This window comes from Canis lupus, chromosome 12 (genome assembly GCF_048164855.1).
Source record: "Canis lupus baileyi chromosome 12, mCanLup2.hap1, whole genome shotgun sequence".
Taxonomy (NCBI): domain Eukaryota; kingdom Metazoa; phylum Chordata; class Mammalia; order Carnivora; family Canidae; genus Canis; species Canis lupus.
The window spans coordinates 16,454,911-16,467,849 of record NC_132849.1 but is presented as its reverse complement, the minus strand read 5'-3'; the positions used below and the strand labels follow the sequence as shown (position 1 = coordinate 16,467,849).

General features: G+C 38.8%; 1 protein-coding gene and 1 pseudogene across 10 annotated transcripts in view; one reads left to right on the top strand and one right to left on the bottom strand.

The window, feature by feature from the left end:
• The window catches only part of M1AP (meiosis 1 associated protein), a 78,856-nt gene that overhangs the window by 21,537 nt on the left and 44,380 nt on the right, over positions 1 to 12,939 (top strand). For all 10 annotated transcript variants that reach the window (XR_012004270.1, XR_012004268.1, XR_012004269.1 and 7 more), the window contains exons 3-4: positions 4,876 to 5,061; positions 6,732 to 6,900. Coding sequence is in view for 6 of the 10 variants with exons in the window: in XM_072769937.1 (XP_072626038.1) it covers positions 4,876 to 5,061; positions 6,732 to 6,900 (355 nt within the window). In the remaining 4 variants the exon portion in view is untranslated. The remainder of the gene's footprint in view (positions 1 to 4,875; positions 5,062 to 6,731; positions 6,901 to 12,939) is intronic.
• On the bottom strand, positions 10,158 to 11,162 carry LOC140601250 (vesicle-associated membrane protein 3 pseudogene; annotated as a pseudogene).

Here is a 12,939-nt window from a genome sequence, read left to right as displayed (position 1 = left end):
GAAAAAGGAGGGATCCCTGGGTGGTGCAGCGGTTTGACTCCTGCCTTTGGCCCAGGGCACAATCCTGGAGACCTCGGATCGAATCCCACGTCGGGCTCCCAGTGCATGGAGCCTGCTTCTCCCTCTGCCTATGTCTCTGCCTCTCTGTGTGTGTGTGTGACTATCATAAATAAATAAAAATTTTTTAAAAATTAAAAGAAAAAGGACCCAAATAAAATCATAAATGAGAGAGGAAAAATAACCAATACCAAAGAAATATAAACAATTATAAGAGAATATTATGAAAAATTGTATGCCAGAAAATCGGATAACCTGGCAGAAATGGATAAATTCCCAGACACATATCAACTACCAAAACTGAAACAGGAAGAAATAGAAAACTTGAACAGATCAATAATCAGCAAATAAATGGAAACAGTAACCAAAAATCTCCAAACAAACAAAAGTCCAGGGCCAGATGGCTTCCCAGGGGAATTCTACCAAACATTTAAAGATGAGTTAATAACTATTCTTCTCAAACTATTCCAAAAAATAAAAATGGAAGGAAAACTTCCAAATTCATCCTATGAGGCCAGCATTATTCTGATACCAAAACCAGGCAAAGACTCAAAAATATAACTGCAGATCAATATATCTGATGAACATGGATGCAAAAATTTTTGATAAAATACTAGCAAATAGAATCCAACTATTCTTTGAAAGAATCATTCACCACAATCAAGTGAGATTTATTCCTGGCCTGCAGGGGTGGTTCAATATTCACAAATCAATCTGTGTGCCACACTGTGTTGAAAAAGGAAAGGCTAAGAACCATATGATCCTTTCAGTAGATGCAGAAAAGGCATTTGACAAAGTACAACATCCATTCATGATTAAAAAAGAAAAAAGGGTTAGAGGGAACAAACCTCAATATAATAAAGGCCATATATGAAAAACCTACAGCTAGTATGTTCAATGGAGAAAAACAGATCTGTTCCCTTATGGTCAGGAACAAGACAGGGATGTTCACTCTTACTGCTGGTATTTAACATGGTACTGGAAGTCCTAGCCTCAGCAATCAGATAACAGAAAGAAAAGGCATCCAAATTGACAAGAAAGAAGTCAAGCTCTCATTATTTGCAGATAACAGGATACTCTTTGCAGAAAATCCAAGATTCCACCAAAAAACTGCTGGAACTGATACACAAATTCAGTAAAGTCTCAGGATACAAAATCAACGTACAGATTGCATTTCTATACACCAATAATGGAACAACAAAAAGAGAAATCAAGGAATCGATCCCATTTACAATTGCACCAAAACCTGTAAGATACCTAAGAATAACCTAACCAAAGAGGTAAAAAATCTGTACTCTGAAAACTTTAGAACACTGAAGAAAGTAATTGAAGATGACACAAAGAAATGGAATGATATTCCATGCTCATGGATTGGAAGAACAAAAAAAAATTTTTTTAAGATTTTACTTATTAGAGAGAGCATAAGTGAAGTGAAGGGCAGAGGAAGAAGCAGACTTCGCTGAGCAGAGTCCAATGTGGGGCCCAATCCCAGAACTCCAGAATCATGACCTGAGCCAAAATCAGATGCTTAACAGACTGAACCACTCAGGCACCCTAAGAGAACAAATATTGTTAAAATTATATTGGGATGCCTGGGTGACTCAGTGATTGAGCGTCTGCCTTTGGTTCAGGGTGTGATCATGGGGTCCAGGATCGAGTCCCACATTGGGCTCCTTGCAGGGAGCCTAATTCTCCCTCTATGTCTCTCTCTCTCTCTCATGAATAAATAAAATATTTTTTAAAATAATAAAAATTTAAAAAATATCTATATTACCCAAAGCAATCTACACATTTAATGCAATCCCTTACCAAATACCACCAGCATTTTTCACAGAGCTAGAACAAACCATCTTAAAATTTGTATGGAACCACAAAAGACCCTAAATAGCCAAAGCAATCTTGAAAAGCAAATTTGGAGGTATCACAATTCTGGACTTCAAGTTATATTAGAAAGCTATAGTAATTAAGACAGTATGGTACTGGCACAGAAACAGACACATAGATCAATGGAACAGAATGGAAAACCCAGAAATGAACTCAGAAATATATGGGCAATTAATCTTCAACAAAGCAGGAAAGAATATCCAATGGAAAAAATCTCTTCAACAAATAGTTTTGGGAAAACTAGACAGCAACATGCAAAAGAATGAAACCGGACCACTTTCTTATACCATACACAATAATAAATTCAAAATGAATGAAAGACCTAAATGTGAGACAAGAATCCATCAAAATCCTAGAGGAGGTGGGATGCCTGGGTGGCTCAGTAGTTGAGCAACTGCCTTTGGCTCCGGGCGTGTGGTCCTGAGATTGAGTCCAGTGTCAGGCTCCCTACAGGGAGCCTGCTTCTCCTCTGCTTATATCTCTGCCTCTCTCTGTATGTGAATAAATAAATAAAATCCTTTTTTTAAAAAATGGGCAGGGGGATCCTTGGGTGGCTCAGCGGTTTAGCGCCTGCCTTTGGCCCAGGGCACGATCATGGAGTCCTAGGATCGAGTCCCGCGTCGGGCTCCTGGCATGGAGCCTGCTTCTCCCTCTGCCTCTCTCTCTGTCTCTCCCTCTCTCTCTCTCTCTCATGAATAAATAAATAAATCTTTAAAAAAATATTTAAAAATAAAATAAAATAAAAAATAAATTAAAAATGGGCAGAAGATATGAATAGACATTTTTCCAAAGAAGACATACAGATAATAACAGACACATGAACATCATTCATCATCAGAGAAATACAAATCAAAATTACAATGAGATATCACCTCACACCAGTCAGAATGGGTAAAATTAACACAAGAAATGACTGGTTTTGGGGATCCCTGGGTGGCGCAGCGGTTTAGCGCCTGCCTTTGGCCCAGGGCGCGATCCTGGAGACCTGGCATCGAGTCCCACGTCGGGCTGCCGGTGCATGGAGCCTGCTTCTCCCTCTGCCTGTGTCTCTGCCTCTCTCTCTCTCTCTCACTGTGTGCCTATCATAAATAAATTTTTAAAAATTAAAAAAAATTAAAATAAAATAAAAAAAGAAATGACAGGTTTTGGTGAGGACGTGGAGAAAGGTAAACCCTATTGCACTGTTAGTCAGAATGCAAACTTGTGTAGCCACTCTGGAAAACAGTATGGAGGTTCCTCAAAAAGTTAAAAATAAGTTAAAATAATTTTAAAAAGTTAAAATAATAAAAAAGTTAAAATAATAAGTAACCAAAGATCCAGCAATTGCACTACTAGGTATTTACCCAAAGGATACAAAAATACAGATTCAAAGGGATACATGTACCCTGATGTTTATTGCATCATTATCAATAGCCAAATTATGAAAAGAGCCCAAATGTCCATCAACTGATGAATGAATAAAGAAGATGTAGTATATATATCAATGGAATTAGTAGCCATAAAAAAAGAACAGAATCTTGCCACTTGCAACAATATGGATGGAGCTAGGGAGTTATGCTAAGCAAAATAAGTCAGAAAAAGAAGAATACCATATGATTTCACTCATGTGGAATTTAAGAAACAAAACATCTGAACATGGGGGAGGGGAGAAGCAAACCAAAAAACTGACTCTTAACTATAGGGAACAAACTGAGGGTTGCTGGAGGGTAGGTCAGTGGGGTGGAGGGTTGAAAGAGTGATGGGAATTAAGGAAGGCACTTGTGCTGAGCACTGGGTATTGTATATAAATGATAAATCACTAAATTCTAATCTTGAAACTAATATTACACTGTACATTAACTAACTGGAATTTAAGTAAAAACTTGAAATAAATGAGTAAATGAATGTATGAATGAATATATCATTCTTCAGATTCTTTTAGGGAGTACGTGAAAAGAAATTTTTGAAGGCCTTTGGTCTCATTTTTTCTCATTTCTTTTTTGAATAGGTTTCTTATCTTCCTATCTAAATTATAAATTCTCTTTGCATAAGAATTACATTCTATTTTTTGTGTTTTTTTCCAGAAACTCAGGGAGAGGAGCATGTTAGTAAAGTAAGCAGCTATAGAGTTGAGTGAGGCAGGGGTTGACTTAAGCAGTCTTTGTACCCTGGCAGTATTGTCACTCATGCTCATGAATTTTATGTGCATTTTGTAAATATTGCTCAGTTCTACTCTTTGTCATCCCAAATATAATTCTTCCCCACCCAACCCCCATCTGCTATTGATGCTTGGAATTCAAATAGTGTCACATATTTTCATTCCATAATTATTCAAAATGTATACATCCTCAGGAGAGGTAACATTGATCTAAGAATCAGGTTATATTAGATTACTTCCTGATAGCAACTTTTATAAAGGGAGGTGAGGTAGAACTAGGGGTTTATGTATTGGCTCCCTGAGCTGACTGCAGACTAAGTCAAGTACCTCTTCTTTACTGAAGTGATCCTGAGGAGCAGACTGGGTAAGACCTTAGTTCTGAAATGATCACCACATAAAAATCCTCATTTCTGGGAAGTAAAGAGGTTCCCAGTGCCTAGACTGACTACGAAATTAAAGACAATATTTAAGAGTGACCCTTCTAAGCCTCCAATTTGCAGACCACCCCATAGTAAAACTCAGCAATCACAACTGGACTTTCCTTTAGGTGAGTGATGAGCTCAAACACTTCTTTCCTATTTCTGGTAACTCCATATAATCAAAGTCCTTTGGCTGCGAATTTTCTTTCCTCTGGTATAGGGAAATTTTTAGTGCAGTGCCAAGAGCATAATAGATGTGAATCAAATAGATTTTTGGGAAGGGAAGGGACCCCTGAGGAGTAATTGATAATGAAGTTAGGCTGCCAATTAATATGGAACCTCGGTCACTAAAGATCTTTGGTTCATTTTTCTCTGCAGCAAGTGAAAGGGAATTTTGCAAGGCTGCAGGCCTGCATCTCAGAACTCCGCATGTTGCAGAGAGAAGGCTGTTTCAGACCACATGGCACTTCTCTGCAGCTGGCAGTACAGGATGGGCTCCAGCAGTTCAAACAGTACAGCAGACACGTGACCACAGGTACATCTCTGAGCTATACTTCCCTGGAGGTAAGAGATACTGGCCTTAGGACTCTAAGCCCATCTCAGCCCATCTAGATGCTTCATTATTTATCATCCTTATATTGTTCTTTATTTCATACACTTTGATGGTAATTTTCAAGGCTAGATTGCCATCTCCCTGCAGGCAAGATATATGTTCCCTTTTTTCTATAGCCTGTGCAATTCTTAATACAGAGCTAGACATTGAGAGGAATGCTAAAAATATGGGCTGAAATGAATTATAATGAAAAGCTGAAATCAAAATAAAATCTGAATATGCCATCTGCTTCTGGATTTTTGGAACTTGTAAAGCAGTTAAACAGCAGTTAAACTGCCTGGATTAGTGTCTATATTTATATTTCCTGGGCAACATTAAGAATTTACAGTTGTTCTTAATCAAATTGAGTAGCTCTTCTTGGACTTAGCAAATGTGCAAATTTAAAGATTGCTATCTGGTACAGACTAAGACAATCTTTAAAAATACAAGTAATCATGCCTGGGGGGTACCACAGGTGGCTCAACGGTTTAGCGCCACCTTCAGCGGGATCAAGACCCACATGGGGCTCCCTGCATGGAGCCTGCTTCTCCCTCTGCCTCTCTTTGTGTGTCTCTCGTGAATAAATAAATAAAATCTTTAGAAAAAAAAAGGTCATGCCTGGGTACTTCACTAGGTGCATGAGTGACTGTGAGTTAAAACACATTCAGTCTCTGGAAACCTCAGGCATCAAACAGATGCATTTTAAAAAATAATTGTGCTTTTATCTGTGTCCCTCTTTATTAATCAAAAATGTTCAAGGACAGGGGTGCTTGGGTGGCTCAGTGGGTTAAGCATGTGATTTTTTATTTCAGCTCGGGTCATGATCTCAGGATTATAAAATTGAGCCCTGGGTTGGGTGTCGCACTGGTGGTAGAGCCTGCTTAAGATTCTCTCTTTCTCCCTCTGTACCCGCCACCCCACCATAAAGACATGAACATGCACACATACACACACACTCTCTCTCTTTCTAAAAAAAAAAAAAAAAAAAAAAAAAAAAACAAGCACCAAAAAGAAATGTCCAAGTACATAAGAGAATTGCATAAATTTAATATTTGCTTTCCAGATTTTCAAATTTGAGACAAAACTGTTAATAAAAACATATAATGTATTTATTCAGGTGAAATAAAATATTCAGATTATACACAAACACCTTAATATTCTTTTAGGTTAGGTATATTGGTCAAAGGGGAATACATTTTAGAGTTAAGAGAGCAAAAGAAACAGCTCACTTGTATACAGGTTGAATAAGGAGAGAAAGAAGCAAAGAGGCTCTTTGATATTTAGTACACACTTAGTGGAATTTAAAGATTTTATTTCCTTTGTCACCTTGTAAAATAAAAGCATTCTGAGCATGAGAGATGCTACCAGTGCTTCAAACAATCTTAAAAAACTAAAACACAGGGTCACTTTCTGGGGTAGGCCTCACCTGTTTGGTAGGGTCCTGTGATGATTTGTCCCATCAGACCTCTCCCACCAGAATCTGTCAAATGAAATTTGGTTGTAAGTTACCGTGACGTCTTCTTTTTTGCCTTAAAGACAGGAGTCACTGCCACAGACTTCTGCTATATCTATCCTCCAGATGTAGACTGTTATGTTTTTCACTCTGTACATTTCACACATTGATTCTTGGATTTATTTCCAGATTACTGTTCTGACTTCTCAGCCTGGAAAAAAGGTGGTGAGACAATTGGAGGAAGGACTGAAAGATACAGACCTAATCAGGGTCAGGAGACTTCAGGTGGTTGAGATCACAAAGGGAGTCCTAGAGTATATGGACTCAGGATCCCCTGTTGAAGAGCCTAGCAGCGACGGTAAGAATTAAAGGAAGTGATAAAAAGAATTCTCATGACTAGTCAGAAAGACTATTTTCCATGGTCTTTTTTTGTTCTTCAATCAAATGAAACCAACAGATTTCACAACAGTTCAGACAGGTGTTTCTAGGTGTATATATAGGCCTAACATATATTAAGTATATATTTACTATTTTAATGGTATCATGATATACATAATATTCTATAACCTTTGTGTGTTGGACAGCTGTGTTAATATCTATAGATCAGTCTTATTTTTGGCTACATGATTTTGTTTACTGTGTAGTTGAACCATAGTTTGTTTAATCATTTATTAATGAACAATTTGGTGTATTACACTTTGCTATTATAACCAATGCTGAATAAATAGACATATGTAGGGCTGGTTTCATGGACTTATGACAGTATAGTCACATGGGGCCCTGCATTCAGAAACACCCTATGCTTGGGATCTAATGCTCTTTGATTGTTCTCTTGAGATTCTTAATAATTTTATCTTTGAATTTATGTTTTATAAGTGAAGTGTGATGGAACGATAGAGTGTGTGCCAAGGGATTAGAGTCTCAACTCACACATGCCCTGCCTCTTGCATCCTTCCCACCTCCCCATAACGTTGCCAGCCTCCCAGCTATGGTGTCCCCAACCCTACCCCAACCCAGCAACCACTGGTACCCAGGTCCCTGCCAATAAATCCTACATAAATCACTAAAAATTCTAAATTTCCTAGAACAAAAAATAATAATAATAATAAAATAAAATAAAATAATAAATTTCCTAGAACAGAAAATATCCAAACTGAGTCTTAAGGGACATGTAGAAATTAGTCATCTAGAGGAAGAAGAAAAGGACACTCAAAAGGCATGAGAAAGCAAGATAATCAACTTTCAGGGAAGTGCCCATAGTTCCCTATGACTAGAGTCAGTCAGGCAGAAGCAGGGAGTAAGTCTGTAAGGGTAGGCAAAGATTAGATCAAGAAAGACCATGTATGCCATTCTAAGACATTTAGATTTCATTCTAAGGCAATGGAAATTTATGAAAAGATTTTGATCAGAAGTCAAGGAGAAATGCCCAAATTTTGGAGTTTAAGAAACTTTTAACCAGTTTTAATTTATCCAGCATTCAAGTGTTATTCACCCTTCAGCAGCCCTTTCCGGATGTATTGGCCTCCTCCAAGGTTGTGCACATGGGAAGAGCCACTCTTCTGATACCATTATCTCTTCCTGGTCACATTTGAATAACCCGCTAATTAGGTCAGAGAGTTGAAAGCTAAGGGTGTGTTTCCCCTCAAATCCTGACACATGTGGATCTTTCTAGCATCATGAGGCCACTGATATTGTTCTGGTCCAGGAGGGAGGGTAACCAGCCTTAGTTGTGTGTTTATGATCTCTCACCCACTTGGCACACTCTGCTTTTCTCAAGCCAGTCTCCTCACTGAATGTCTTTCTCTCTCCATCTTCACGTACGGAATTCACTGAATTCCCTCTTCTTTCCTCTGTGTTCCTTCCCTTATCCTCTTCCAGCCAAATCCTCCCCATCCCTTAACGTCTAATTCATGTTCATAATTACTGTTTTGATTTTCCTCTTCTTAGAACAATGATATCACCTGTGGTCTATACCAAATAATTTAGCACTTCATTACATGCCGTGGAAAATTGTTCACCATTGTTCTATTGTGTGACAATTTTGTCTTCTCATCTAATCTGTAAACTACTTGATATCTTTTCTCTCTGCATTAAATTCTACATGCCTTGGGATTAGGAATTTGTCTTACTCATTTCTGTGTCTCAGTATGTAGCATATCCTAGATTACAGGAGATATTTGTTGAATGAATTGATGACAGTGATAGCTGTGGAGGCAGTTCTTGGTCTTCCCAGCATCTCCTGAATCCCCATTCCCTAGTAACACCCCTATATTCCTGGTCACAGACTGGGCCATGACCCAGTGAGGCCATCATAGTTCCTCGGGCCTCCAGAGTCCTCCCAAGTAGGTTTTCAAACCAAATCTCTGAGAGAGAAGCTCTTTTTCTTTCTCTTTGACCATGGGTATATCAGGCATGGACTATGTCCTTTTCTCCCTTCAGTGACTATATCCACTAAGAACTTAATGTATCTCTAGTAGCACAGAGCTCAGAGTACTCTGAGGCCACCTGATGCCTTTATTTAGAATAGTTAGTGGCTAGAGCTGTATAGAAGAGCTTTTACATTCAGGAAGGCAGCTTTCTACCTTGTGTCACTGCTAATGATTCTTCCAGTAACTTCCTATTTCCTTATAAATAATACATCATCCCATATATTGCTTGTGATTCCTCTTTGTGGGTTAAGTAAATGTATGGCTCATAGCTTGAAATCTTCCCAGTTTGCTGGTACTTTCCTCATAATTATTTTATTCCATGATGTTTGCCTCATCTTGGTGTCTTTATGAAGAGATTAGTAAAAGCAACTTCTCTCATTCTCAAAAAGATGAGTGCTCCAGAATCAGGTTGTCTGAGTCTAAACCCCACTTCTATCACTTACTAGCCGTGCAACTTTGGGCAAGGTACTTATTCTGGTCTAAGCCTTAATTCCTGCCATGTGCAGTAGTTGTGGGGATTAAATGAGATTGTGTGTGTTAATTAGTACGTAATAAATGTTTAGTAAAAGTCAGCTAATCATGGGGAACCTGAGTGGCTCAATCAGTTACGTGTCTGCCTTTGGCTCAGGGTATGATCCTGGAGTCCTGGGATTGAGCCCCAGGTTGGGCGAGAGGAGAGTCTGCTTCTCCGTCTCCCTCTGCCTGTCTCCTGGCTTGTTTCTCTCTCTCTCCCCCCCCCCTCAAATAAATAAAATATTTTTTAAGTCAGCTAATCCTGTTAATATTTCTGAAAATTTTTGTATATGGGTGGTCTAATATTGATGAGATTTGTTTTTTAATGGCCAGGTCCCAAGTGGACTCTAAGTTACCTGAGGCTGTCTAATGAATCTTTGTATCACTCACATATATCATTCAGCATGACACATAGTAGATTTTCAATAAATATTTCTTGAAAAAATAACTGAATGTTTGGGAAAAACCAAATTATTTGGGAGAGGTAATGGTCACCTTGTCTTACATCAACTCAGATAGTTAGGTTCATATGTCAGACACTCATAGCTTCCCTTTGTAGCCCAAGAATACCATGAATTAATTCAAGCACTTCTTAGGCTATCTATAATTTTAACTCTGGTAACCATGATCATCAATTAAATAAAAAGAGTCTTTACTTCTAGGCCAGTTACAGGGAATGTTGATGCAGATTATTTTTTTTTAAGAGCAAAAACTCTTTATCTGCATCTTATTTTAAATAAAGTGCAGGAGTCGGTAGTGCTTATAAACAGTAGAGAGTTCTCTTCTATGGAATCAGAAAAATAGCAAAATAAGGCACAATCTGTTATTGTTACAGATTTGCGTTAGGCAGTAGTGTTCTTTCTGGAAGGCACAAACTGGAAATCTGATTACCTAAATTTAAGAATGTGGTTCTGAAGATGTCCTATGACAGGGATAGCTAACTTGGAACAAATTCCCTTAACTGGAATTAATGGCAATTAATGAGACAACATCACTTCTAGGTTAACAACACTCGGGAACTTAAGAGATCCTCATCACCAGCCACACAGCAGTCTCGGAAGGCACTGGGCTGGGTATGGGCTGGGCAGCTGCACTTCAAGTTTGGAGTGCTTACAAAAACAAAGGCACGTTTCCTAGAAATTGAACTTTACAGTAACAAACAGAAAATAATCAGTTTAGATAGAACAGTAGGCGAGCTCAAGAATATAGCAGGTTCTAAGTCAAATGTCTTGAAGAGATTTCTTGAACAGCAGGCTGGGGCCACACTGGTTGTTCACGGGGAAACATTCCACACGATGATGATGATGATGATGATGATGATGACCACAACGACAATCCCTATCACCCACTTCTTGCAATTCTTCCACCAATATTTTCTCTTCAACTTGGCAGCACTTGTTTCAAATTGGGATGCTCCTGCCTGTAGCGCATCTGCTCAATCATCTAACTCTGAGAGCTTCTGATCTCTTTCCAACACCTTATCCACATTGACTCTCATGATGTCCACCACCTCATCTACTTGATTTTGTGTCTGCTGAAGTCTTCGGTTGCTGCCAAAGGCAGCACTTGACCCTAGGGGTGCACCTGCAGACATTTTGGCGGCGGTGGGCGACAGTCAGCCAAGCAGCGCAGCGGGACCGAAGGCCGGGCGATGCAGATTATTTTTAAAAAGTAACTATGAGAGAATGTCCTTCAGTCAGTCTAAATTCTGCCTCCTTTAGTGCAGTCCTGTGCAGTGAGAAATAATTATAAAGATGATGGGAGACTGCAAGATCCAGAATCATAAAATAAAAACAAACTTAGAAATGAAGAAGGTAGACTTACATTTTAGGAAGTTTTTAAACAAAATCTAAAATGAAAAGATTATGAGTTCTAAGACTCCACCCCAAGATTCCTAGAACTCATACAGCAATTCAGCAGTGTGGCAGGATACAAAATCAATGCCCAGAAATCAGTGGCATTTCTATATACTAACAATGAGACTGAAGAAAGAGAAATTAAAGAGTCAATCCCATTTACAATTGCACCCAAAAGCATAAGATACCTAGGAATAAACCTAACCAAAGAGGTAAAGGATCTATACCCTAAAAACTACAGAACACTTCTGAAAGAAATTGAGGAAGACACAAAGAGATTGGAAAAGTATTCCATGCTCATGGATTGGAAGAATTAATATTGTGAAAATGTCCATGCTACCCAGGGCAATTTACACATTTAATGCAATCCCTATCAAAATACCATGGACTTTCTTCAGAGAGTTGGAACAAATCATCTTAAGATTTGTGTGGAATCAGGGGATCCCTGGGTGGCGCAGCGGTTTGGCGCCTGCCTTTGGCCCAGGGCGCGATCCTGGAGACCCGGGATCGAATCCCACGTCGGGCTCCCGGTGCATGGAGCCTGCTTCTCCCTCTGCCTGTGTCTCTGCCTCTCTCTCTCTCTCTCTCTCTCTCTCTGACTATCATAAATAAATAAAAATTAAAAAAAATAAAAAATAAGATTTGTGTGGAATCAGAAAAGACCCTGAATAGCCAGGGGAATATTAAAAAAGAAAACCATAGCTGGGGGCATCACAATGCCAGATTTCAGGTTGGAGTACAAAGCTGTGGTCATCAAGACAGTGTGGTACTGGCACAAAAACAGACACATAGATCCGTGGAACAGAATCAAGAATCCAGAAGTGGACCCTCAACTTTATGGTCAACTAATATTCAACAAAGCAGGAAAGACTATCCACTGGAAAAAAAACAGTCTCTTCAATAAATGGTGCTGGGAAAATTGGACATCCACATGCAGAAGAATGAAACTGGACCATTCTCTTACACCATACACAAAGATGAACTCAAAATGGATGAAAGATCTAAATGTGAGATCAGATTCCATCAAAATCCTAGAGGAGAACAAAGGCAACACTCTTTTTGAACTTGGCCACAGCAACTTCTTGCAAGATACATCCACCAAGGCAAGAGAAATAAAATGACAAATTAACTTTAAATCACATTCATATCAGTTAAGTTTTTCTATAAATATTCAGACTGTATTGCCTATTATATATTTTCTTTTTTTTCTAAAGATATTATTTATTTATTCATGAGAGACACAGAGAGAGAGAGAGGCAGAGGGAGAAGCAGGCTCCATGCAGGGAGCCCGATGCGGAACTTGATCCCAGGACTCGATCCCGGGACTCCAGGACCACTCCCCGAGCCAAACGCGGCACTAAACCACTGAGCCACCCAGGGATCCCCTGTATTTTCTTTCAACTGCATGAATGGTACTTCCTTTCATATGTTCCCGCTTGTTCTAACTGGTGCGTTTTTCTTTATTTTAAAATTTAGCTGAAAGATCCAGTCTAGCTCTCTTTGTAGTAGCTTTTGTCTGGTCATTTTAACATTTTTTTTTATTATAAGTTGTACAAATTGAAACATTGCAGAAGTATAATATAGACAGTTCAAAATGAC